Raw genomic sequence first — 24,990 nt, forward strand, 5'->3', positions numbered from 1 at the left:
GTTATTATGATTGATAAGGGGTAAATGTAGCCGCATTTTGAAGCATGCTTTTTTAGTTATTCTGATTGATAAGGGGTCAATGTAGCCGATGCATGCTTCATTGTAACATTGCCGAATTTGTAGGCCTACTAAGGGCACTAAACGTATAAGAACACTCAAAATAATATCGTTTGTTTTGCTCTGTGTCTGTCCATTATTATGACAAGCAACGAACAAACTTGAACTGGAATCTACTTTCTTTTTGTTTGTTAGTTTTTAGCTCCTTAAACAATTCGGAAATGTTGTTGACTGTGTTTCTTGTTTCTGCCATCGCCAAGACTCCCATTGACATTCTCCCCTCGCCGTAAATAAAGGATGGAGTAACGGAATTTCTCCGCCTATCAGAGTCCCTGACAGTAAACCTTTCGACCAATGGCAAAACAACTAACTACATCATTCGTTCCCCTCACCACGTACACTAGTGTGCGACGAAAGGACGTGTTAAAACAGAAAAACATTCTAAATTGGATATAAACAACCACTATTCCAGTGTGTGGATTCGCAGAAAATCTACAAGGTAAGATTCCCGAAGCATTGTTTGAATAGTAATAAATCGGTCAATGTCAGACTGCAAAGAAAAGCGCTGTATGCGCTGGCGATGATGTGCCCGAGCCATTATTGAAAGTGTTTGCATCCTGTGTTTAGACTCTACCCAAGATTCGATGTATTCTCACATCAAGATGAAACTGTTGCGAAAAATATGAAGACACTGCTTCCTGAGGCAGTTTCAACATTATTGCATTCAATGAATTAAACATGTTAGCGGCCGCGCAGATGTGAAGGTTGATTGTAGATTACAGGACGGCAATCAAACAACCGTGAAGTTTGTAACTGGAACAGGTGATTCGTATGCGAACATGCGAACTTCGTACACCAGTCATTGTTGGATTAAGAAACGGGTATAACCCCACCCACGTCCTTCTGCATCTCTGCCTGTCTCTTATTCGCTTACTCTTCCTCGCTTACTTTCTCCACACCCATCGTGGATGGGCTTCCTCCTTCCTATCACATCTCTGGCTTTCTGTTCCTCATTTCTTTACTTCTCACATCCTCTCCCTCTCCTACATTCATCCTCTCTCATTCTCTCCTATCCCTCTCCCCATCCCTCCACCATCATCGCTCCCAGATGCAGTTTATGCTGCTGTTCAGCCGACAGGGGAAGCTGCGTCTGCAGAAGTGGTACGTTCCTCTGTCGGACAAGGAGAGGAAGAAGATCTCCAGAGACCTGGTCCAGACAATCCTGGCCAGGAAGCCCAAGATGTGCAGCTTCCTGGAGTGGAGGGACCTAAAGATCGTCTACAAGAGGTCAGGGTTGGGCTCAGGCCCGGTTGATGCATGTACATGAGGAGGCTGATAGTCTCACTCCCAGATCTCCCCCTTTTTTCACCTCTCTCAGTTGGATTCTTTCTCCCCTTTCCCTCCAACCCCCTTGTCCTCCATCTAACTCCTCCCCCTTCCCCCTCCCTGTGTTGCAGGTACGCCAGCCTTTACTTCTGCTGTGCGGTGGAGGACCAGGACAATGAGTTGATCACCCTGGAGATCATTCATAGATATGTGGAGCTGCTGGACAAGTACTTTGGCAGCGTGAGTCCTCCCGTGTTGACGCCTCAGTCAGTTTCTGCCCTCTGGGAAGCCTTGAAAGACTGGACTTGGAACTATTTCGCCTCACGCCACATCAGTAGCCTTGCTATTGTTGCACTGTAGTTGAGATTATTAATGTTGCGCTGCGCCGGGTAGCTGCGACGTGGCTACTTTGCACTGTGCCTTGTAAATACAGACCGTTTCTTGACTCAGACCGCGGAATGCTGTTAGAACTGGGCACTTCTGATCCTTGATATTCTGCTGGACTTTCTATATGCACTTTTCGTATGTCGTTTTGAGTGGAATGTAAATATAATCAAAGCACTTAGTATCACAGTGGGTCAGCCTTTTCCTCGATGCGACTGTCGGGGTTTATTCAAATGATAACCTCTCACCCCCCCCCCCCCCTTCTCTCTTCCCAAACCCCCCTTTCCCTCCTTCACAGGTGTGTGAGCTGGACATCATCTTCAACTTTGAGAAGGCCTACTTCATCCTGGATGAGTTTCTGCTCGGGGGGGAGGCCCAGGAGACTTCCAAGAAGAACGTGCTGAAGGCCATCGAGCAGGCCGACCTGCTGCAGGAGGTAGGGGGTCGGGATCTGCCCCACCTAACTCCCCCTGACTAACTGCCCCGGTCCGTCTGCCCCAATCTCTCGGCCCTAGTCTAGCTGCCCTGGTCTAGCTACCCCAGGCAAACTGCCCCAGCTCTCTCTTCTCCAAAACCCAGGAAGGAGAAGCTGGTGTTGGGAATATTTAGTTACATCTAGGCTGGCTTGCAGGGAACACTACAGTTTAAGCCGTAGCCTTGTTTGTACAGCTAAACAGCCATTGTGCGCACTGGGTTTTATACAATCCTTTCTTTCTAACTCTGTAAAGACCAGACTGTGTCAATGCCAGAGTGCTCAGTCTAGACTAGAGAAAACGGCACTCGATTGGCTGGGCGAGGCATGCTGACCTCTTATTGGCTCCCTCCACATCCAGTTTCCAACTGTCATGAGTAGCAGGGATATCATACGTACAACAGACTGGCCTAGTGTTCAGAAACAGACTGTCAGCCTATCCTCGCCTCTGTATTGCTCAGAACATACACTCTAAACTCTATTGAACACTATTGTATTCAAACAGTGCTTTTCTTTCCTTTGTGCTTAACCTTGCTAGGATGCCAAAGTAAGTGCTGTTGTTGTCCCATTTGAATGCTATGCCATGTCCATGTCACGGTCGGATAGTTCTCTTAAACTAAGAAGGCCAAGATGTTTAGAATGACTCCGGCACCTGATGCTCGCTGTGCACTTCTACATCGAGGGTATTTAGCGTGTTCGCGGCGTGGTTTTGAGCTAGGGGGGAGCGCGAAGCGTCCTTCATCTTCATTAGACACCTGCACTGTAACTGTTGGTTTCCCACTCCTCTAAAGACGTGGCGTAGCCCGCCTATGTACACCCACTCGTTGTTCACTACTCACTTGTACCACTTTGACGTGGGTCATATGGGACTGTGTGCTGACACGGTATGCTGACGCTGTTGAATACTTGGAGCATGCCATGAAAGAAGTGAATCTGTCTCAGAAGCGCACGCTCGGATGCAAATCAAACGCACCACAGTTACTGTCAAGTCACATTATTAAGGAAACCGATGAGTGTATTGGATCGATCTGAGGTATGGCAAAGAACCCAGTACAATTCTGGATATAGCAACTATATGCCCCTTTCTTTGGGGAAACGATTGATTTGCTACAGTAGTATTCTATTGTTCATTCCTTCCTAGTACTATTCTTGCGTAGCATTCTGAGTGTTGTGCGTAACCGTGCTTGGTGTGTTTATGCTGCAGGCTGAGACGTGTACTGGCCCTGTGTTCTGCTTCGCCTGTTCTGCCTCACCTGTTCTGCCTCTGCTGTCTCTCTCTGTAGGAAGCCGAGGCTCCGCGAAGCGTCCTGGAGGAGATTGGACTGACATAGACCCAGGGCTAGCCTTCGCATCCATCACCAACCCCCCCACCCCCCCACCCCCCTTCCCTTCTGTATCTGTGGTCTATATATGTCGCCTGTTCTCTTATTTTGCTAAGATGTTGTGCCAACAGTTTTTCTGTGTGTGTGTTTACTACCCGTACACTCCTCTACAGCACCCTCGTTGACATTCTCTGAAGACCCCGCCCATGTTGTGTTCAACAATAATGATTGTGTCTCCATGGAAACAGCAGTGCAAAAACAACGACGCTAGGCTTTGGGCTCTAGTGGGTGTGTGTGGATAGTTGTGTGTGTGTGTGTTGTCTGTGTGTTAAGATCGACCATGACACCATCACTCGACCCTTCTGGACATGTCGCAGGCTGTTTCTGATCTAAATACCTAACAGAAGAATCCCATTCACGTTGTTCTGTCTAGAGATATGAGTAGTTCGTAGAATAGTTCTCCAGATGTTTAGTATTAAAATATGTCAGAATTTCGTATTTTAGTGAGAAGGGATTATTAGAAATGATTACTGTTTTTGGGGACAAGAATGAGACATCATGGTTTGACCAAAGAACACTGTGAACACTGGATCAGTCAGGTCCTGAAGGGAAGAGATCTAATAGTGATGTAGTTAAAAGGGACACTGTCCTAAAAAAACATTGCAACTGTTCTATCATGCCTGTCTTTAGGTGGAACTAACATTCACAAACAAGATGCACCTCTTAACCTGCCTAAGTTCATACCAAAATGTCCTTTTTATTGACTTGTTTACAAAACTTTGCTGGTCTGGTATTGATGGGCAGGCTGTCTGTTATCTGTATGATGGACCGAAGCTTGGATTTGTGTTGCAGTGCATACTGTTACAACTGTATTCTGTGTTTCAGACCAATCAAACTAGTATTCTACAGATTGCTTGTATTATCCACTGCCAACATATCTGTTTGTCTGCCTACTGCCTATCAGTCATCGTATCTGTACCAACCCCCTGGGTCCCTCAGAACACTTTGTTATTGTGAGAATAAATGTATCAGAACAAAGTGCTTGTAGCTCCGTTTGTGTTTCAAAGACAATGTGGGTGGTTTTCTAAGTTGATTTATGTAATATATTACATAAAATATATGCTGTAATCTAGTTAGATAAATCTAACATGATTCCTGCACCCTTAAAAACGTATCAACACTGGTATCTTTGTTAAAAAAAAACCCTTTTATTTACACATGTACACAATCATCACATGACAACCCAGCAATTATGGATGTAACAATCCTTGTCCAATAGTGCCATACTTCCTGTCTACGGATGCTGTCAGTCCAATCAGTGATTAGATGAGCTCTACTCCACTGAGGGGAGGTACGGATGTATCTTCAGCACATGCAGAGAAAGGCGTGGTCTCTGTCTCTACAGGGGCGGGGCTAGCAGTTTTGAGGGGGGGGTTGGCTGGCTGTGGGTCTTCAAGGGGGTAGCTGATTGGCTCTGGGTCTCTAGGGGTGGGGCTAAGATCACTGTGTGTCTCCAGAGGCGGGTCTTGTGGGTCTGGAGAGACAGCCTCTTCTCCTGCAGCTTCAGTCTCCTCGGTTTCCCTGTGATTAGTGGGTTTAGAACCCAGGTCTGCTGGAATCAGAACCACCTCCGGTGCATCTTCGTCATCCCCGGACTCCTTCCCCGAATCTCCGGACGAGTCTCCAGGCAACAGACTCCTCTTGTTCTTCTTCTTGTGTTTCTTCTTTTTACTCTTCTTGCTCTTCTTGGAGTGTTTGTGGTGGCGCGGGGTGATGACGTCATCGGGCGTCGCGTCTCCCACGATCGGTTTCACGGGGCTCCTTGATCCCTCCCTCCTGCTTCTCTTCTCGAGGCCTAGGCTACTGCTCTCTCTGCTCCTGCTCCTCTTTCCTCTGCTTCGGCTCCTCTTCTCCCTGCTCCTCCTCTCTCGCGCCCTCTCTCTGCTCCCGTTCCTATCCCTGCTCCTTCTCTCCATCCCACCCCCCCGATCTCTCTCTCTGCTCCGGCTCCTCCTCTCACTCCTCCTCTCACTCCCCCTCTCTCTGCTCCTCTCCCTGCTCCTGCTCCTCCCCTCCCTCCCCCTCTCTCTGCTCCTCCTCCTCTCACTTCCTCTCTCGCTCCCCCTCCTATCCCTCTCCCCCCCCCTCTCTCTGCTCCTGCTCCTCCTCTCCCTCCCCCTGTGAGACCTCTCGGACCGGGGCGCGCTGCTCCTCCAGGAGTGGTCCCAGTCGCGGCCTCGCCTCTCGGACCAGCGGCCGCTGAAGCCCCCGTCCCGGTCGGGAGACATGTGAAGGTCGCGGTCCGCCTCCCAGAACTCGTTGCCGGGGTTCCGGAACACGTGCAGAAAGTTACAATGTTTCCCTTTAGGACACTTCTGTCTGTCGAAGAGGCCTGGGAGACACACACCCACAGACAGACAAACAGGTTAGGCATGTACAACCGTAGAGCCAAAACACACACACACACTTCAGTTCCACTCACCACATATGGCTGTCTTCCACCGAGTGACAGGACACAACTCGCACTGAAGTTGTTTGCCTGCATACCATCTCCCATTGAACATCATGAAGGCTTCCCTGCACTGCTCCTCACTGGAGACACACATCACTGGGTTATTACAGAACCAGAGGAGAGGAGGAGGAGGAGGAAAGATCACTTACGTATCGAACTGCACGTAAACGTTTCCTCTCAGATGTGGCTCGTAGTTGCAGCTCACCTGAAGAGAGGGAGGGAGTTGGGGAAGAGAGAGGGAGAGAGAGGAGAGACAATAAGAAGCCAGGAAGAACCTCCTTTTATCAAAGACAAATATTCCTGAGTAGTAGTTCCAGGTGTTTAAGTTACGTCTCCTGGTTGTACTCTTGTAGCGCAAGGAGAAAAGATCAAAGGGAGTTAACTAGAACAGATGAAGCTGGCTATTCTAAAACTGGTTGTTCCCATCCTTGATTGTGATTGGCTATATCGCATTCCATGCCGTTGTAAAATCCAGCATAACCTCACAGGTTGTCCTCATAACATTCTTTAACATTCCATATTACTGCGCATCGAATATTTCAAATTGAAAAAGACGGCAAAGATGTCCATCTGGCTGTTGCGTGGCAACGATTTATGTAGGAACTATACTTTGTAGTAGCGGAAGAATTAAGGTTTATTAGGTTTATAACTATTTTGTTTCTAATTGTTTTTATTGATAAAACCATATCAAATATTTGTAGTAACAGTTTTAGAAAAGCAATAAGCCCCGCAATAAGCCCCGCGAGTCACGCTTCGCGTGGTGCCTAACAACTCCCCTTACCTGTTCTAAAATCAGCGTAAACCACGGCCTCTTGGGGCTTATTGCTTAAATCTAACACTTCTCAATACGCTTGCCGGTCGGTCCTAAACTGGTCACATGTATCACAGACCCACGGATGATGGCATTTCACGTGATTATCAAAATGCATGATGGGAAGCGGGTGTCCTCCATGGTTGGCGAGGTGGTTACCTTGAACTGCAGCACCTTTCCCGCCGTCCTGAACTCAGGAAGTACATCCTGGTAGAAATCCAGGAACTGCTGCTGCACTTCCTCCTCGCTGTACTCCAGACAGGCGTCCGTGTCGTAGTCGTCCCGTCGGCTCTGGTCCAATCCGAATGTCACAAACATCCCCCGCACCAATAGGGTTGGGCTGGACTCTGGGTGCACGTGCTTACGGGAACATCTAGCCAATGACATGAGAGGGGAGGAAGGGAGGGGGGGGCAGTGGATTGAGAATCTGGAGGACATGCCTGTGCATTAAAGCTGATGATCAGAGGAGCTTTAGCAGAGGAAGTCTTTCCGGGGGAAACTCTCGAAAGCCCATCTAAGCCCACCTGATCAAAAATGAACGGCCGTTATCAGGCGTCCACCGAGCTTGCTAACATCCCGTTCATCTGAATCAGGTGTGTTGGAGCAGGGAAACATCTAGACACATACAGGACCAGTGGACCCTGAGGACCAGGACTGAACACCCCTGCTTTAAGCCCACCTGTCCCCAAAGCGGCAGGCTCCGGTCTTGATGAAGAAGGGGCAGTTGTCTCTATCCTTCTCCGTCCCAAAGTCTGGCGGCTCGGCGTTCATCCAGGGAGCTCCGTTCTCCGCTGCCAGCTGAAACAGCAAGCAAACAAATCAACATCAATGGACACCAAAAAAAAAACACCCCCTCGAAAAAAGTGGGGCCTTTATATGGTTATGCAGCTTCCTAAAATGCCCGTATATGGGGATTCATTCATTGGATTCAGTCATGTGATAGCCAAAGGGCCTCCAGAGATGGCGCAAGAGAGAGAGAGAGACGTTCCTCTCCCGCCAGTGCAAGTGTCGCAGCCATCGTCCCTTGCCAGCTGGTGTCCTATCATTCTGCCATGTCTCGCTATGTCTCATACACACCGTGACATCGCCTCACTGGAATTTTACAAGTACATTTGATTCATTTGGATCCGCCTGTAAATAAGCGGAGGTTACGATTTGGACAGCCCCCCCCCCCCCCCCCCCCCCGCTCCCCCCCCCCTGTGTTTCTCCTACGTGTTACTCCTACCTGACTCTCAGCCTGGTCCAGCATCTTCCGAACGGCCTCCTACAAATTGCAAACACACACGGCTGGTGAGAGGCCTAGACAGGATATCTGTCACTGCAGGGTTAAGAAGACCACCGTCGGCAAATGGCAGAAGAGACATTGTCTGGATCTGAACCGACACCGGGAGAACCAGGGCACAAGCACACCTGGGTCAGTCACGCGCTAGCATTTGAAAGGAGTCGCTGTGCGTTTGATGCGCATTCCAGTCGCCGCTTCCGGGACCGGTCCACGGGTCATCATTGCGGTGGGTGACACTCATCAAGCACACTCGAGTACTTCCAGATAGTAACTGACCCAGGTCTGGTAACAAGAATTGGAGTGGCAGCGACAAAAGATACAAGGTCTTCCTGAGGGCAGCAGGTGCTTGCAGGTGAGACATTCTTTCAGTGTGTATCTCAGTTAAGGAAGTGCGGTTGATTTGATCGTGTACATCTCAGTTAAGGAAGAGTTTCTGACCTGAGGCAAAATCACTCTACTTACACTGTCGAGAAAACACATGCAAAGCACTAACATTTGACATCATAATGATGAACGATGTTCATACCCGTATATATTTAAAAAAATGAAGCGTATCAAAATGTATGATGTATTGATTGGCTGTTCACCAATTGTGCATAGTCATCTGGAACGCTTCATTGGTCTTAGAGGAGGAGGATATGTCTGTGTTCTTTTTTTTTAGCGTCCTGGAATACGTTTCACCTCTCTGTCTTGTTTCTGCTGCTGTTTGTGCTCCTTCTCCTCCTGCTCCTTCCTCTGCTCCGCCTCCCATTCCTCCTTGATTCTCCTCTGCAGGAAGACACACGCACGGACACAGGATTGACGGACGTTCACTTAGACCAGTGTTACAGCTGTACACGTCACATGCAGACACTTCCGCACGACGGATTCATTTCATTTTGACGAACGACAGTTGACAAAGGCTTGAAACGTCGGTAAATCGATTGGCATTGCCTTTGCGTGTGGCGATTTAGTGATAGGGGTTTTCAAGCAATAGTAGAAAAGCGGCGAATGGCGTGCCTTTAGGCCAGGGGTGTCCAATCCTGGTCCTCGAGGGGCCACTGTCCTGCATGCTTTAGATGTTTCCCTGCTACAGCACACCTGATTCAAATGAATGGTCATTACCCGGCTTCCACAGAACTTGATAACGACCCATTCATTTGAAACAGGTGTGCTGGAGCAGGGAAACATCTAAAACATGCAGGACAGTAGCCCTCGAGGACCAGGATTGGACACCCCTGCTTTAAGCGAATGGGTAACCCCAGGTACAGCTACACAAGGGTCAAGGGAGGGATGGGAGTTAGGACGCCGTCAAGTACCTCCTCTTCCTCTTGTTTCTTCCTGGCTGTGTCCTCTCTCTCCATCTGCAGTCTGAACTCCTGCTGGGCGAGCAGCTCTCTCTTCAGCCACTCCTGATGCTGCCTGTGACCACACACAGACACACACACATTAAAGACCAGGGAGTTCATTCAATAATTATATATAGGGAGTTAAAACATATGTTTACCTTTCAGTATCGGTGTCTCTGTCATTGTCCTCCTCCTCCTCCTCCTCTGGTGCATGGTGTCCATCGCCTTGGCCTTAGGTGAGAGGTATCAGATCATTCGGGTGGAATCTAAAGTTGATCCACAACTACTAACCATGAATATGGTTTACCATGTAAACAACACACAGGGTGAAATGCTGTAACGTTACCAGAGAGCCTAGCTTCAGCCAGCGCCTGGCGTTTTCGACTTCTTCTTTCTTTCTTCAAGAGCGCCTTGCGTTGTTTTTGGCTGAAGAGAAGACATCATAGACGGCCTTTCACTTGTCAAGTCAATACGTGTCTTTGATCAATAATATTAGTACAACAACCACACTGACTCACCTCAACATAGGCGCAGACACCGCGGTGTTCATGGGGGCTGCCATTTTAGCTAGCTAGATAAAAGACTACAATAAACCTCCGATTCTAAGAATTATTTAGGCACATCTTCTTTCTCCAAATCGACGTGGCGATTTTAATACCGCGGCACTGGCTCAAATGTGTCAGTCCAAAACAGAAACAATAACTACTGGTTTGATCATCAGTTTAATTGTACATAACTAGCTAGCTTAAACATACAGCTCTGATGCTACTCCTGCAGTTTTATGACGCATGCGTTGTCGGTCCTGGATGCGCGCAGAAAAGAAAGAGGGAAACGAGTGTGTTTGCCATCCATGCCATCAGCTGCTAGCCACAGACTATTGTGAATATTATCGTAGAATAGTTCGTTTCTTTGCTTTCGGGCATTGTAAGGTAAGGGTGAAACACACCTGAAGTCGCCCCCCGAAGCCTGAACATGGCGGATAAAGAAGGTACCCATCATGCGTTTTTTGGGGTCCAGTTTTCATGCATGCTTTGTGTGCGCACCCGGTTAGCTAGTTAGCTGCTAGCGTAGCGTGTTAGCATACCATACAGGCCAGCGCTTCCCGCTCCAGTGCGAAGCCTAATTGCTAGCTAGCTTGGCTCTTGTGCTAACCAGTACTGGGTAGCTGGGAGGCCAACTGGAGGGTTATTCACGAAATTTAACCATAGATCGTATTTATTAGCCAGCTAATGTCGATTCGCTATGATGAAGAGTAAGACATCCGCTTTAGCTAAAAACTATCTAGCTAATTGACAACACAAGTCTTAAAGTATTTGGCTGTATTCGTTCCCCCAAATTCACAGTGTACGACGATGCGGTGGAGGAACGGGTCATCAACGAGGAGTACAAGATCTGGAAGAAGAACACTCCTTTCCTCTACGACCTGGTCATGACACACGCACTGGAATGGCCCAGTCTCACGGTGCAGTGGCTACCAGACGTCAACCGGTATGTTCTTCTTCCTCCTCCATCATCATCATCCCCATCATTAACATGTAGTAGTGTCTCTGGAATCTTTATGTGCATAAGCGTCTTGTATTGCGACTGCATGAAAAATGACCCTGTTGAGCTGAGAAGTGTATGTTGTGTATATATTGAGAAATCTGAGCAAAAAAACTAACAGAAAAATGACCCTGTAGTCAGTAGCATAGTCGTAAATAAAGTTACAAAGGGTATGTCTTTAGATTGGCGCTGTTAAGTCACTGTGCAGTGAAAATGTTAGTGTCTCAGTGGAAAAAGCAGGTTGTTTGCTTTAATGTGGAGCTGCTGTGTTGTGATGGAGTGGTGTCTTAACTTGCGGTTCTACTCAGGCCTGAGGGGAAGGACTATGCGGTCCACAGGCTGGTTCTGGGCACACACACATCGGACGAACAGAACCACTTGGTCATCGCCAGCGTGCAGGTGCCCAACGACGACGCCCAGTTTGACGCCTCCCACTACGACAGCGAGAAAGGAGGTGAGGAGAGGCGGCTTGGGAGGAGGGCGTGTCTCGTCTAGGTCAGGGTAGCCTGCTTCCCTCGTCTCCCCTCCATCCTGAGCACTGGCTTAGGAAACCAGGGCTGAGTCTCAAAAGGCTTCTCCTCCTTTCTTCGGTTCTGCCTCTCAGACCTTATTAGAGGGTTCAGAGGAAAGAGACTTCTCCCCCAATAACGTTTTAAGAAACGAACAAAATGAATATAAATGTTGCGTAAATGTATAATTGAACATGTACGTGGAGTAGGAAAGAGGCCACAGGAGACTGTTGAGATGCACCCAATAAAAAGGAAAGTCATTTTTAGTGATTTCCAGATGCTGACCTGTCTTTTGTCTTTTCTATCTTTCCAGCAGGTACGTTGAAAGGGTGGTGGTCTCGCTCTGGCAGACTGGATCAGCCGTAGACCAAATGTCTGTAGGTGTGGGTTGGTGGACTTCCTTCATATAGGAGGACTGTGCAGACCTTAATTCAGTGACTGTGGTAGGGTTTGCCCGTGGGTACATTCAAATGACAATCTCCAGTGAACACAGTCTCGTACCTCGATCGAAAGAGTTCTGATGCCGTAGTGTATGTGGAATGGATGTCGTTGGATGCAGGGTCCTTTTTGCGAACATAGCTATTTTGGCTTGAATGTGAAAGGATTCAAAGCCACCTCCCCGAAACACACAAGCTGTCTGACGACAGTCGTGGCCATAAGTTTTGGCAATTACAAATGTTGTGTTTTGAAAAGTTTGCTGGTTCAGCATTTGAGGAAAACGTTTTCACATGTTTCTATAGAATACTGGAATACAATTAGGCCCATTTCATATTTTTTAAAGCTTTTTGGGGGCGAAAATGTTCAATATATGCAAATAGTCCCCTGTTTTACAGGAGTCAATCTGCTCTTAAAATCCAATCAGAATGATAGTGATTTTACCTGGCTCGAAGTAGTTTTACTTAGCACACTTTCCCCTGTGCTGATGATATGACTTACTGAAATTATGTTAGCAGTCATTTTATGCCCAGCAAGCTTTGCAAACACAAAATGTATGTCGCTCCCAATGCTTTTGGCCACGACTGTACTGCCGAGAGGTAGACAGACAGACAGACAAGTAGTCCGTCCAATCATTGCATTTGGTCCGAACGCTGTCCAATCACTAAGTCGTTTAGCCCCTAAAAGTAAGCCTAGCTGATCAGAGTCTCTGTCCCAGAGTTTGGAGGCTTCGGCTCGGTGAGCGGGAAGATAGAGATCGAGATCAAGATCAACCACGAGGGCGAGGTGAACCGGGCCCGCTACATGCCCCAGAACCCCTGCATCATCGCCACCAAGACCCCCACCTCGGACGTGCTGGTGTTTGACTACACCAAGCACCCCTCCAAACCTGGTGGGTCTCTCCGCCAAAGGCACACAAACACAGCAGTTAACACAAACACACCAGGCGAACCAGTCACATGGGTTGGTTTAACCTATGTATGTGTGTCTCTCTTTGTCTCTCTCTCTCTCTCAGACCCCAGTGGAGAGTGCAGCCCAGACCTGAGGCTTCGAGGCCACCAGAAGGAAGGCTACGGCCTCTCCTGGAACCCCAACCTCAGTGGCAACCTGCTCAGCGCCTCTGACGACCATGTGAGTCTTCAGCCTTTAGCCCAGCCTGCATCACTGTCCTACCCTCCTCTATACCAACACTAACACTACCCCGCCTGCCTCTATACTAACACACTACCCTGCCCTTCTTTATACTAACACTACCCTGCCCTCCTATACTAACCCTCCCCTGTCTACCTCTATACTAACTACCCTCCTCTATACTAACACTACCCTGCCCTCCTCTATACTAACACTACTCTCTTCTACACTAACCCTCCCCTGCCCTCCTCTATACTAACTACCCTCCTCTAAACTAACTACCCTCCTCTAAACTAACTACCCTCCTCTATACTAACTACCCTCCTCTAAACTAACTACCCTCCTCTATACTAACACTACCCTGCCCTCCTCTATACTAACACTACTCTCTTCTACACTAACCCTCCCCTGCCCGCCTCTATACTAACTACCCTCCTCTAAACTAACTACCCTCCTCTATACTAACTACCCTCCTCTAAACTAACTACCCTTCTCTATACTGACTACCCCCTTCTATACTAACACTACCCTGCCCTCCTCAACACCATACCCTCTAAGAAGAGCAAGGAATGAATGGACTCCAGAGCATTTAAGTTGACGCGCGTGTGTGTGTCCCTCCTCCAGACCATCTGCCTGTGGGACATCGGGGCGGGGCCCAAGGAGGGCAAGATCGTGGACGCCAAGACCATCTTCACGGGCCACACGGCCGTGGTGGAGGACGTGTCCTGGCACCTGCTGCACGAGTCCCTGTTTGGCTCGGTGGCCGACGACCAGAAGCTCATGATGTGAGTCGCGTTAGCCACCCGCGTTAGCCACCCGCGTTAGCCACCCGCATTAGCCACCCGCATTAGCCACCCGCATTAGCCACCCGCATTAGCCACCCACATCGCGGCCCTCATGGTGCCGTTTCCCCGACCCCGTAGCTTTGATGGTAGCCGTTTCACAACGAAGATTGTCCCTCGGCTAGATTGCAGTGTGAACGTTCCTCCCCTCGACCACTTCTCACCACCCACTGTCACCCCTTCCCTCAGCTGGGACACCCGCTCCAACAACACCTCCAAGCCCAGCCACGCAGTGGATGCCCATACTGCAGAGGTCAACTGCCTGTCCTTCAACCCCTACAGCGAGTTCATCCTGGCCACTGGCTCGGCTGACAAGGTACACACACATTCCCTCTCTTCTCTCCCTGGAAGACCGCTTACCTCCAATGTCCGCTTCCCCCCCTCCTTCACTAGACCTGCTGCTGTGTGTTGGGAACTTCACACGTAACGCACCTGTACACGGATTTGCTGTGGTAACGTCCTTCCCTCCCCTCTGTCCCCCCCCCCCCCCCCCCGTCAGACCGTGGCTCTGTGGGATCTGAGGAACCTCAAGCTGAAGCTCCACTCCTTCGAGTCCCACAAGGACGAGATCTTCCAGGTAATACTCAAAGAACGGGAAACGCTCGCCTCGCGTCTCGCGCGTGGATGCCGCGTGCGTGTGCGTGATGGAGGTCTGGAGTTTATTGCACTGACAGTGATTTACTGACCTCTAATGCAGGTGCAATGGTCGCCTCACAACGAGACCATTCTGGCCTCCAGTGGTACCGACCGCAGACTCAACGTGTGGGACCTCAGGTACACATCCACTCCTCGCAGCCCTGCCGACGGCCTCCTACCATCTCAAACTGCAGTCCCTTAAAGTGTGTGTGTGTGTGTCTTTTCACAGTAAAATTGGAGAGGAGCAATCTGCTGAGGACGCAGAGGACGGGCCGCCAGAACTTTTGGTGAGTGAATTAAAACCCCAGACCTTCACACAGAGCTAGACCCAGTCCTAGACCTCCACACAGAGCTAGACCCAGTCCTAGACCTTCACACTGTGCTAGACCCAGTCCTAGACCTCCACACAGAGCTAGACCTTCACACAGAGCTAGACCCAGTCCTAGACCTCCACACAGAGCTAGACCCAGTCCTAGACCTCCACACAGAGCTAGACCCAGTCCTAGACCTTCACACAGAGCTAGACCCAGTCCTAGACCTTCACACTGTGCTAGACCTCCACACTGTGCTAGACCCAGTCCTAGACCTCCACACTGTGCTAGACCCAGTCCTAGACCTTCACACTGTGCTAGATCTTCACACAGAGCTAGACCTCCACACCGTGCTAGACCCAGTCCTAGACCTCCACACAGACCCAGTCCTAGACCTCCACACAGAGCTAGACCCAGTCCTAGACCTTCACACAGAGCTAGACCCAGTCCTAGACCTCCACACAGAGCTAGACCTCCACACAGAGCTAGACTCAGTCCTAGACCTTCACACAGAGCTAGACCCAGTCCTAGACCACACAGAGCTAGACTCAGTCCTAGACCTTCACACAGAGCTAGACTCAGTCCTAGACCTTCACACAGAGCTAGATCCAGTCCTAGACCTCCACACAGAGCTAGACCCAGTCCTAGACCTCCACACAGAGCTAGACCCCCACACAGAGCTAGACCCAGTCCTAGACCTCCACACAGAGCTAGACCCCCACACAGAGCTAGATCCAGTCCTAGACCTCCACACAGAGCTAGACCCAGTCCTTGACCTCCACACAGAGCTAGACCCCCACACAGAGCTAGTCCTAGACCAACCACTAGCCTTCATACACGGTGGAACCAGAAAAAGTGTAACGACCACCAACTTGCATGACCCAGTGACCTTTTGGCTCACCCCTCCTGCGTATCCCTCCACCAGTTCATCCACGGAGGCCACACGGCCAAGATCTCCGACTTCTCCTGGAACCCCAACGAGCCCTGGGTCATCTGCTCCGTCTCCGAGGACAACATCATGCAGGTTTGGCAGATGGTAAGCAAGCCCTGTTGCTTCCTGGGAACAGGGGAATGCTGACGCCACCGTTCTGTGCAGAGGGAGACGGGTTTGCCCAAGTCGATCGCGGCGGTTGTAGGGAGCCATGTCGCGACTGCTCTCAGCTCCCTTTTCAAGCCGTATCTCTCCCCCCACTGTCTCCATACAGGCTGAGAACATCTACAATGATGAAGAGCCAGACACTCCTGCTTCAGAGCTGGAGGGACAGGGCTCGTAACCCCCCACCACCACCACTCAAGCCCTTGGTCCTGGGCACAACTCCCCCCTCCCCCATGCATCTCTTCACCTGAACAGAGGAAGAACATGTGTAGGAACGCTCCCCCCCCCCCCCCAGGACCGGGCATGGATCGAATGGATGGCTCAAAGGGTTCAGCCGACCGAAGCTTCTGCCATCCAGCTCGCCTGTGTTCTTCTCTGATCTACAAGTGTCAAGGGGAAAGAGGACACTGGTTGGCACAAATTCCCCCTAGTGTGTCTATTAAATGAAATATAGTTTGGACCTTTTTTTAGATCTGCATCAGGTTGACTGTCGTTCCCCCTTCTGTACAGTATGCCCCCATGGTTAGCCTCCGTCGTTACCTGACATCGAAGATCGTTTTGTTTTTTTATATCAATGAGGTTCTCTGACGAAATCAGCCCTAATGAGCAGGTACACTTGAAGCTCAACATCTGAACAGGTCTGTAGTAAGAGGGTTGTCCTAATCCGAGGAGACAATCTCATAAGTGGATCCTCCCGTCTCCTTCAACCGATGTACTTGTGTAACAGGGGCCCTCCTTCACCCTGCTCAGTGGTCAAACCGTGATCCACATGGCCCGTGTCTCTGGTGTTGTAACCGCGGCAACTCCGCAACATTCTCATCCTCCTTGGGTTCCTTTGTTTTGTGTATGAACGTGACCCGACGTGTACTTGCAATAAAGCATTTTTGTAACTTTTACAGAGCACACCATTTTCCATTTCTTATATCGCACCCCACATTTTCGCCCTTGTGTGGCCACACAGTCAGTCTTAGCAAGAATTCAAGCAGGACACCAGCTTTTGAAATGTCACTTTAAATTCTACAAAATGTACTTTTTTATTGAAAAATCGAGATGCAGCTTTAAGAACATTTGACCATTTCAGAATAAGGGGAATGTTGGGCTTCTGTCTTTGTAAAAAATACATCTCTGAAGTGTTCCAGGGCCTGGTTCCTCCTTCACAGAGGCCCTCACCTGCAGAGGTAGATAGCTGACGTCACCTGAGTCCAACAGTGGCAGAGCCAAACAAACAGCAACACACACACAACCCAGAGTAGCAACATGTCCTCTCTCACACACACACACAGCCCAGAGTAGCAACATATCCTCTCACACACACACAGGATGGAGTGAAACCATGGCCATGGGATAACCTGCTTAATTGATCCCATCCCCGTCCATCGTCATGGGGATTACCCTGTTAAGGTAGGAATGGACCAGGTTGAAACTAAACAGTGCTGTTGATATAGAAGTGAGGATACCACCTTCGATATCTTAACAGTTTTGGACCCTGGACCACCTTAAGTTCACAATGTCGCATACTGACCACTCATTGCAGGCTGGGGTAGGGGGGCTGAAATTTCCTGCTGAACCAGACAAACCACCGCTCAATGTTTTTGTCAGTTGATTTTGCCCCAAGCTACTGGTCGGGAACTGGTCCATTAAACCACCTCCCTTCTTAGAATGACAGCATCTCAGTGGCGTTAGCGACGACAAACACTCCCGACGACGAAGCGGGTGACGAGTGAGCTGGTGAAAACACTGGAACATGGCTCCATGTTCCTTATATGGTCGTAAATTCCACCCTGTACTCAACGAAGGTCAAAGGTCAGGGTGTCAAAAGAGGAGGCCGAGACCTAAACAATCATGTTTTAGGGTGCGCTTGATTTGGACCAGCCTGGCACACCAAGGGGGATGTGTTCATTGGAATGGTTAAAATAAAAAAAATGAAGGTATTAAAAGTGGAAAAGGTGCCCGACAAGGGGTCCCAGGGGTGGCAAATCAAGTGCACCCTAGGGATTGGTAAGGCAAGTGTTCTACATTCATCAGAGTTCATCCACACTGGCTCACACGGTCAGGGTCATATTACCCTGGACCAGCAACAGATCAGATGGGATTACATCTTGTACTGATATTCATCGATCACAGACGAGTGCGGTTTACAAAGGGGAAAGAAATCATCACATTCTGTTTCGTGTTCTCGCTCCAGTATAGAATGCATCAAGAGAACACGAGTCTCCTTTCAGATCCAAACGAAAAACACATGTTGGTCATCTACGTGTCTCCTTAGAGATAAAACCTCTAGTTCTCTGTTGACCAAAGTGGGAAAGAATGCTGTGATGACAAATTGAAGCCTGCTTCCTTGAGAATGCAGAGCCCATATTAGAAGCTTGGGCTCATATAAGGAGCCTCGACGACATTACATCCTGTCATAACAATAACTGTTGATTGGTCCATATATGGCACATGGCCTTGGTTTAGTCACTAAGATTTGGCCCAGTCCCCAGAACGCACAAAGTGTATACTGTAGTCCTGAAAAACGAGTGGGTGAAGAGGAAAAGCTCAAGTTCGCTCCTCTTTCAGATAACACAAAATGGCCAACAACTCAAACTGACAAGATGCTATCAAGAGTTATGGTCACAACTGTTTGAATACTCTACAGCCACATCCTCCCATCCAATCCCTCTCTCCCTCCCCTCTCCCCCTCCCGCCATCTCAGACGTAACATCATTGGACAGGTGAAAGCGTGTGCCCCTTCTCCACAGCTCTCCCTTGCCCAGAGCCAGATTCTCCTAGGAAGTAAGGACCAAATCAGGGGAAAGGTATGAGGGGGTGGGGGGAAATGAAGGAAGGAAGGAAGGCTGAAAAGAGCCATGAGAAGCTAACTGAGAAGGACAGACATGTATGTGCTGGGAATCATCATAGCAGCCTTGTCAAAGAGGAACTTTAGCCCTGTTAATAACAGGCCACCTCCACCCCACCCTCATGCCCCTCCCCCAAACGGCCATGGCCCGGTCCTACTCTTTTCTATGCTACAGACCAGAGAGCAGCCCATAATGCCCCGATGTCTCTGTCCCTACGGTTACACGCACGTGACCGAGCTACAACTGGCGAGGCATCCCGGCAGCTGCGTCCGACAGGAGAGCACAGAGAAGGATTCATCAATCAGGTGAAACGGGGGAAGAGATGTCTAGAGCTGAGAGGGGAACAAAAAGTTTGAAATGAAATTAACGACAGAAAAGACAAAAAAAGAACGAAAAAAAAAAAAAAAAAAACACTGCTTTATACAGACCCAACTCTGACACCTCCTCACTTTGAGTGAAAGGAAGGAAGTACAGTAAGTACAGCTGTGGCAAAACAAAAACAAATAAATGCTAAGTACCAAAGATCTGTCCACAAAGCCAGAAGCTCACCCAGCACGTAGTCAAGAGGTCAGAGCAGGGGGGGCAGCAGTACTGGCAGAAGAATCATCAATGCAATCATCTCTTTAATCTGAACTATTACACACGAAATAAAGATCAGGGGGGGGGGGGGGGGGGGGGGGGGGGGGGGAAGCCTAGCCCAGTCCTGGACTAAACTGCTCTCCCCCATGAAGGCTGTTCTTCACATGAAGGGGCCGTTGAGGAGGAGGTGAGGTCCGTGTCTGGGTGAAGACCCTCTAGGGAGCCCCCCCCCCCCCCCCTGGATAGTCCCAGGGAGGGATCAGGGGGAGCAGGCTCAGCCCGCCCTGTTCAGTCCTCGGGCTGGGCGGCTTCATCTGGACCCGTCTCCGCTGTGGAGGAAGCCTGGACCTCCGTTCTCTCACACCCGGCCCCCGCCCCTCCTTCCCCGGCAGAGGGCTCTCCGTCCTTGGGTTCGGGAGGGGCCGTGCAGGGGGGCTCCTGGAGCAGGCCCAGTTTGTCGTCGAGGTCGTTGCGCTCCTTCTGCAGGGCCCGGCACAGCTTCTCCAGGCGTTCCAGCTTCCCCTGCAGAGCCTTGTAGTGGGTGTCCTTCAGGGTCTTCTACGGGGGACGCAAACGCCAGGATGACATCAGTTTCACCGTGGCCCCCACCTTAGCAAGAACTACATTTCCCAGGAGGGCCGCAAGGTGTCAGCCACACTACGTTTCCCTACCTCCTCAGCCATCTGCAGCAAGGCCTGGTTGTTGGTCTCCCACTTGGTCCTCCACTGTGTTGTCTCCTTCTCCAGTTTCTTGATCTTCTTGGTCATCTGAGAAGAACGTCAACAGAAGAAGAGGGGGGGGGGGGGGGGCACCGTTTTGGGAAGGAAGAAGAAGACGACGACTTTTCCGATCAATTCCACACGATTATAAATATGAAGAGAAGTACATACCGAATCAAAAGACTTCCTACCTTTTCCATCTCCTGTCTGAAGGTTGTGAAAACCTCATTGCTCTTAGCCAGCGTGGTCTGGAACTCCTCAAACTTGTCCATGTACAGAGACAGCTGTGAGACAGACATTTTCCTCCATCAGGCTAACCAAGATTCATATCAAATCGATTCATCCCGCAGAACTTTAATGAACTGAACCTGTATGTAGTATGTGTAGCTGTCAGAATGACCCTGGTATTAGGTGTCGACGTGAGCAGACACCTAAGCAGAATCGAAGCCGATTCAGGTCTGATTCAGCCCCGGTCTGATTCAGCCCCGGTCTGATTCAGGTCTGATTCAGCTCCGAATCAGACCGGGGCTGAATCAGACTCCCTTGTTCAGGTCTGCTGTGGAGGGTTGTCCCCAGGCCCGGCTGCACACCTGCTGTTTGAGCTGGGTCTCCTGCTCCTTCATCATCTCACACTTGTGTCTCGACTCCGCTGCGTCCTTCAGCAGCTGTGGGAGACAACAGGCTTTGTTTCATTTGCTCGTTGTTTTTCCCTGTTGGGGCTGCTCATTTTCCCATTATATATATATATATTATTTTTTTTCGTTTATGTAAACAGCGTATTATAGGGAAGAAAAAGAATCTCAATTCATAGACCCCTATATCAGTAATTGCATTTTTAGTTTTTTTTAGATGGAAGTAAGGAGTCAGTTAATACATGATGTGGTACGGTCCTACAGACTGGTTCAAGTCTTTTATTTGTCAGGTACACAGAACAACACAAGGTTAGACTGGGCACTGACTGGGGCGGTCTAGTGAGTGAGCCAGTGATGCGGGCCTGGGCCCAGGCCTGGGTAGGGCTGACTCACAAAGTCTCTCTCTCTCTGCTGCCTCTCCTCCACCTCCCTCATCAGGTCTGCAGTCCTCTGGAGCTTCGCATCCACCAGCTGCTGCTGCAGCTCCTTGTGCTTGAACACCTTGTCAATGTGCTGAGGGCAGACGAGACAGGCAGTCAGACGCAGGCAGTCAGACGCAGGCAGTCAGACGCAGGCAGTCAGACGCAGGCAGTCAGACGCAGGCAGTCAGACAGACGCCGGCAGTCAGATAGACGCAGGCAGTCAGACAGACGCAGTCAGTCAGACAGACAGACAGAGTCAGACAGACAGACAGTCAGAGGCAGTCAGACAGACAGAGGCAGTCAGTCAGTCAGACAGACAGACAGAGTCAGACAGACAGAGGCAGTCAGTCAGTCAGACAGACAGAAACCAAAAACACCATCTCAACAGACAAGGGAACTAAGAGGCTAGGACACAAGGAGGAGGTGTTTTGGCATCACAATACAGAAATCCCACACAACCAATCGTCCCCCTCGAGACACGTGCTCCGCCAGGCAAGCCGTTGCCGCGCGGGCGCCCCTGCATACCTCCTCCCGGAGTTCGTACTGCTCGATGAGCTTCTTGAGCTTTTCCGCCAGCTCCATGTTCTCCTGGCGCAGCTTGGTGTTGTGGGCGTTGTGCTGCTCCATCTGGACCTCGATCTCGCTCAGCGTCATCTGGAAGTGCAGCGTGGCCTCCCGCCTCCGCTCCTCGTACTCGCGAGAGCGCTGGGTGTTCTCCTCCTGGGTGACACGCAACACAGCCTCCCGGTCACAACCCGGCACCCTCACCGCGTCCACTCCTCGTCCTCGAGGGGCGCCGTCCTGCATGTTGTTGATGTTTCCCTGCTCCAACACACCCGATTCAATTAAAAGGGTTGTTATAACGACCCTTCATTCGAATCAGGTGGGCTGGATCAGGGAAACGTCTCAAACATGCAGAACAGCGGCCCTCGAGGATTAGGATTTGACACCCCTGCTTTAATGTATTGGCTCAACCTGTGATAACCAACTGGGAAACTATTTGACTAATGGTAACCTAACACCTTCGACTAACTAGTGCCTTTGAGGACTTGTTTGTTTCCTAGGCTAACCAGCTTGATGTTTAATTCTTTGAAAATGACCAACTCAATTCATGCATGACTGAACAGTAGGGGTGGAACAATATATTGCAATTATTTTTTTTAACAATATGTATCGTAGAGTTATGGCAATATTTTTACAATATGACGTCCGTTGGATCCTATTGGTTGAGCTACCAGCACGCGACCTACTCTGCACCTGTGTCATGCGTGCATTCATTGCATTCACAGAAATCGCTTGAACTGAGTTAACAAAATTGTACAACAAAGAAAATAATTTTAAAAGTTTCATGTTTTGGAAAAAAATCTGTTAATTGAATTTCAGTTTCATTTAAAATGTTGTTCAAAATATTGTATTGTACACCCAGTATCGTGATACGTATCGCATCGTGAGCCGAGTGTATGGTTACACCCCTACTGAACAGCAAACGAAAAATCGCGTTTCCACAGCGACCAACTACAGAAGCATGCTTCCATGTAAACAACTGACGAGCTATAAGACAAGGAACCAGCTTACGAGCTGACAAAACCAACCCACCTTCAGGGTTTTGTTGTGTCTCTGCAGCTCTCGACACAGACTCTCCAGCTTGCTGCGAGCCAGGATGGCTTTGCTGTGCTCCCCCTGGAGGTGGACCTTCTCCTTGACCACCTGAGACTGCTTCTTCTGGAGCGCCTTCGCCTGCTTCTGCACGCTGCGGCTCTCCTCCAGCTGTGGACGACAGTCGAGGGTTCGACCACGCCGTCAGATCACGAGGGTCAACCGAAACACGTTTGTTCTTAGCTTGAACCATGACGGGTATACAGAACAGCGAGGGCTAGGACGTCGCTTGACACTTTGGTGTGGATGGAGGCCATCACAGTGTCATAACTGACGGAAGTTTCTCTCTCTCTCGCTCTCTCTCGCTCTCTCTCGCTCGCGTCTACTCACCAGGTCAGCATACTTTTTACACAAGGCAGCCAGCTTCTCTTCTGGAGATGCCAGGGTGTTGAGGGCCTGCATCAGCAGCAGAACCTCTTTACCTGTGCACACAGCACGACAACATTACAAACACATTACAGCTGGCTGGGAGTGGGCTGTCGAGTGTGGCCACGAACGAAAGACTTCCCTTAACATGACGGACATCGACATGGCTTGCTGCAAGTGAGGAATGGCGACAATTCAGTGTGAATTTGGGATCCTACCTAATCCCTTTGGTTCCTTCTTGCATTTGGTGCCACCTCCAGGGTCCAGATCGGGGTTGTTGGGGTCCAAGAAGCTGTCCTCCCTCCCGGAGGTGTTCCCTCTCAGCTCGTCCCCGCAGGTGACCCCCACCAGCCCAAACACACCCACATCCTCCTGGTGGGTCAGAGGAGATGACAGGAGAACCAAGAGAACGTGTGAAACAAAGGGATAGCATATGAAGCCATTTCAGATATGATTGGAATTGGGTCTCGGGGCTGTTCACCTGGCTGGGGCTGTCTAGATCAGAGGGTGTGTCGCTACCGCCTACCAAGCCTCTGGTGGCCACCTCGATCCCACACACACCTGGGCTCTCCATCGCGCTTCTACTACCAGACTATGAGTGCGACATAGAAACGGGAGGGGGGAGAGTCCAAGTTTAGGCACTAATAATCAAGTTTGGCTGTGGCATTTAAACACGCGGACTGCTGAGTCGCAGCTTATGTGAAATCACAGCCTGGTTTGACCCACAGTCAAATCTGAATAGAGGATTACCACGTGCTTGAATGTAGCAAGTAGCGGTAACACCGATGGAAACACACTGGGCCACATGGGACCCTGCGTAACGAGTAACATACACACATACAAACATGCAAAAATGAAATATGGTGACCTAAATTGGTAACCTATTTTAATGCATTTCATATCGTTCACTGTCTGCATAGAAAGACATGAACGTCAACCCGCATAGTTTTAACAGTTGCTCACACCGCGGAAGTGGGTGAAAACACACGCACATGACAAAAGTGACATTTAGCAAGAAACACATCCATAGATTGCTAGTTGGCTTAATAACTCAAGCATTGGTCAATACAACAGAAGGACAGCCTCATACAAATCCACTGACACCACTTAAACACTGAGCTAAACGTTCAAACTAGCTCACTAGCTAGTGCTAAGTTAGCTAGCCAACCTGCTAACACAATTGAATCATGAATCTGAATACCTAGCTCCGTTAGTGGCTACTATGATGCCAATTAAACGGATACTAGTATCCTAAATAATTATTCCAAGTGTGACTACCTGGTAGGACAACAGGTTGAAACCGACAACGGATCAACGCGATGGCAGTCACGCTAGTTCAAGTGTGCTGGGGCTGATGATGTACCAAGCCTGTTACGCACACTTAGCTAGCTCACAACCTGTCAGGCTAGCTGGTTCGACTAGCTTGCAACTTCCTTCGCAACGGTTTTAAACACTAACCGCGCGTCTTCGGCTCACAATGAGGTCTAACATCAATGTAAGAAGTACCCTAGGGGTTTGTAACACGTTACAACCAGTCCAACAAGTCAAACTGCAATTAAGTTTCACAGATGTACCTGGTTGTTTTCACTGTCAGTGTCTCTCGCACCCGAATGTGTCGCCATGATGTGACGCAATTCACGATTGAAGGCACTTCATTGACAAGCTAAACCTGTGGCGCAAGTTCCAGAGAGCAAAACAAATTTAAAAGTGCACATTAAGACATTATAGTCTATCTGAGTATACATTACTGGTATATATGCTTTGTACAAGGCTTGTTGTA

General features: G+C 49.5%; 4 protein-coding genes across 7 annotated transcripts; 2 read left to right on the top strand and 2 right to left on the bottom strand.

Moving 5' to 3' along the window:
• The first annotated feature begins 416 nt into the window (after window positions 1-416).
• On the top strand, window positions 417-4,599 carry ap1s2 (adaptor related protein complex 1 subunit sigma 2). Of its 2 annotated transcripts, XM_047030846.1 has the most exons (6): window positions 417-556; window positions 1,166-1,344; window positions 1,515-1,623; window positions 2,066-2,156; window positions 2,778-2,786; window positions 3,523-4,599. In XM_047030846.1, the coding sequence occupies exons 2-6, from the start codon at window positions 1,166-1,168 to the stop codon at window positions 3,744-3,746; spliced, it is 612 nt and encodes a 203-aa protein (XP_046886802.1). In that variant the 5' UTR covers window positions 417-556; the 3' UTR covers window positions 3,747-4,599. The 2 variants fall into 2 exon arrangements, with proteins under 2 accessions (XP_046886802.1, XP_046886803.1); XM_047030847.1 differs by lacking the exon at window positions 2,778-2,786 and having other exon boundaries at window positions 418-556; window positions 2,066-2,203.
• A 154-nt stretch (window positions 4,600-4,753) lies between these two features.
• Window positions 4,754-10,272, bottom strand: zrsr2 (zinc finger (CCCH type), RNA-binding motif and serine/arginine rich 2). The gene is made up of 12 exons (XM_047031362.1): window positions 10,013-10,272; window positions 9,841-9,920; window positions 9,653-9,725; window positions 9,465-9,567; window positions 8,848-8,934; window positions 8,110-8,148; window positions 7,564-7,682; window positions 7,044-7,257; window positions 6,223-6,278; window positions 6,044-6,153; window positions 5,553-5,953; window positions 4,754-5,504 (listed from the first exon to the last, which is right to left on the bottom strand). The coding sequence occupies exons 1-12, from the start codon at window positions 10,054-10,056 to the stop codon at window positions 4,884-4,886; spliced, it is 1,947 nt and encodes a 648-aa protein (XP_046887318.1). The 5' UTR covers window positions 10,057-10,272; the 3' UTR covers window positions 4,754-4,883.
• A 36-nt stretch (window positions 10,273-10,308) lies between these two features.
• Window positions 10,309-16,892, top strand: rbb4l (retinoblastoma binding protein 4, like). 2 transcript variants are annotated; one of them, XM_047030333.1, is made up of 12 exons: window positions 10,309-10,482; window positions 10,838-10,982; window positions 11,345-11,490; window positions 12,696-12,872; window positions 12,996-13,111; window positions 13,736-13,896; window positions 14,143-14,269; window positions 14,453-14,530; window positions 14,648-14,727; window positions 14,819-14,876; window positions 15,826-15,936; window positions 16,106-16,892. In XM_047030333.1, the coding sequence occupies exons 1-12, from the start codon at window positions 10,467-10,469 to the stop codon at window positions 16,172-16,174; spliced, it is 1,284 nt and encodes a 427-aa protein (XP_046886289.1). In that variant the 5' UTR covers window positions 10,309-10,466; the 3' UTR covers window positions 16,175-16,892. The 2 variants fall into 2 exon arrangements, with proteins under 2 accessions (XP_046886289.1, XP_046886290.1); XM_047030334.1 differs by having other exon boundaries at window positions 10,310-10,482; window positions 14,651-14,727.
• txlng (taxilin gamma) lies at window positions 16,553-24,846 on the bottom strand. Of its 2 annotated transcripts, none has more exons than XM_047030331.1 (11): window positions 24,785-24,846; window positions 23,692-23,802; window positions 23,429-23,582; window positions 23,175-23,266; window positions 22,785-22,955; window positions 21,714-21,908; window positions 21,160-21,279; window positions 20,725-20,799; window positions 20,326-20,418; window positions 20,087-20,182; window positions 16,553-19,973 (listed from the first exon to the last, which is right to left on the bottom strand). In XM_047030331.1, exons 1-11 carry the CDS (start codon window positions 24,830-24,832, stop codon window positions 19,704-19,706), a joined length of 1,425 nt encoding a protein of 474 aa, XP_046886287.1. In that variant the 5' UTR covers window positions 24,833-24,846; the 3' UTR covers window positions 16,553-19,703. The 2 variants fall into 2 exon arrangements, with proteins under 2 accessions (XP_046886287.1, XP_046886288.1); XM_047030332.1 differs by lacking the exon at window positions 24,785-24,846 and adding an exon at window positions 24,489-24,751.
• Between the last annotated feature and the right edge of the window lie 144 nt (window positions 24,847-24,990).

This window comes from Hypomesus transpacificus, chromosome 12 (genome assembly GCF_021917145.1).
Source record: "Hypomesus transpacificus isolate Combined female chromosome 12, fHypTra1, whole genome shotgun sequence".
Lineage (NCBI taxonomy): Eukaryota > Metazoa > Chordata > Actinopteri > Osmeriformes > Osmeridae > Hypomesus > Hypomesus transpacificus.

Excerpts from the sequence above, each read along its gene's own strand:
- txlng (XM_047030331.1), bottom strand. The coding sequence starts at position 24,832 with ATGGCGACACATTCGGGTGCGAGAGACACTGACAGTGAAAACAACCAG. Across the intron at positions 21,909-22,784 it reads GACACAACAAAACCCTGAAG|GAGGAGAACACCCAGCGCTC; the intron begins GTGGGTTGGTTT and ends CGTGTCACCCAG. Across the intron at positions 21,280-21,713 it reads AGTACGAACTCCGGGAGGAG|CACATTGACAAGGTGTTCAA; the intron begins GTATGCAGGGGC and ends GTCTGCCCTCAG.
- zrsr2 (XM_047031362.1), bottom strand. The coding sequence starts at position 10,056 with ATGGCAGCCCCCATGAACACCGCGGTGTCTGCGCCTATGTTGAG. Across the intron at positions 9,921-10,012 it reads GTGTCTGCGCCTATGTTGAG|CCAAAAACAACGCAAGGCGC; the intron begins GTGAGTCAGTGT and ends TCTTCTCTTCAG. Across the intron at positions 5,954-6,043 it reads GTGGAAGACAGCCATATGTG|GCCTCTTCGACAGACAGAAG; the intron begins GTGAGTGGAACT and ends TGTGTCTCCCAG.
- rbb4l (XM_047030333.1), top strand. Across the intron at positions 13,112-13,735 it reads TCAGCGCCTCTGACGACCAT|ACCATCTGCCTGTGGGACAT; the intron begins GTGAGTCTTCAG and ends TCCCTCCTCCAG. Across the intron at positions 15,937-16,105 it reads TCATGCAGGTTTGGCAGATG|GCTGAGAACATCTACAATGA; the intron begins GTAAGCAAGCCC and ends GTCTCCATACAG.
- ap1s2 (XM_047030846.1), top strand. The coding sequence starts at position 1,166 with ATGCAGTTTATGCTGCTGTTCAGCCGACAGGGGAAGCTGCGTCTGCAG. Across the intron at positions 1,345-1,514 it reads CTAAAGATCGTCTACAAGAG|GTACGCCAGCCTTTACTTCT; the intron begins GTCAGGGTTGGG and ends CCTGTGTTGCAG. Across the intron at positions 1,624-2,065 it reads TGGACAAGTACTTTGGCAGC|GTGTGTGAGCTGGACATCAT; the intron begins GTGAGTCCTCCC and ends CCTCCTTCACAG.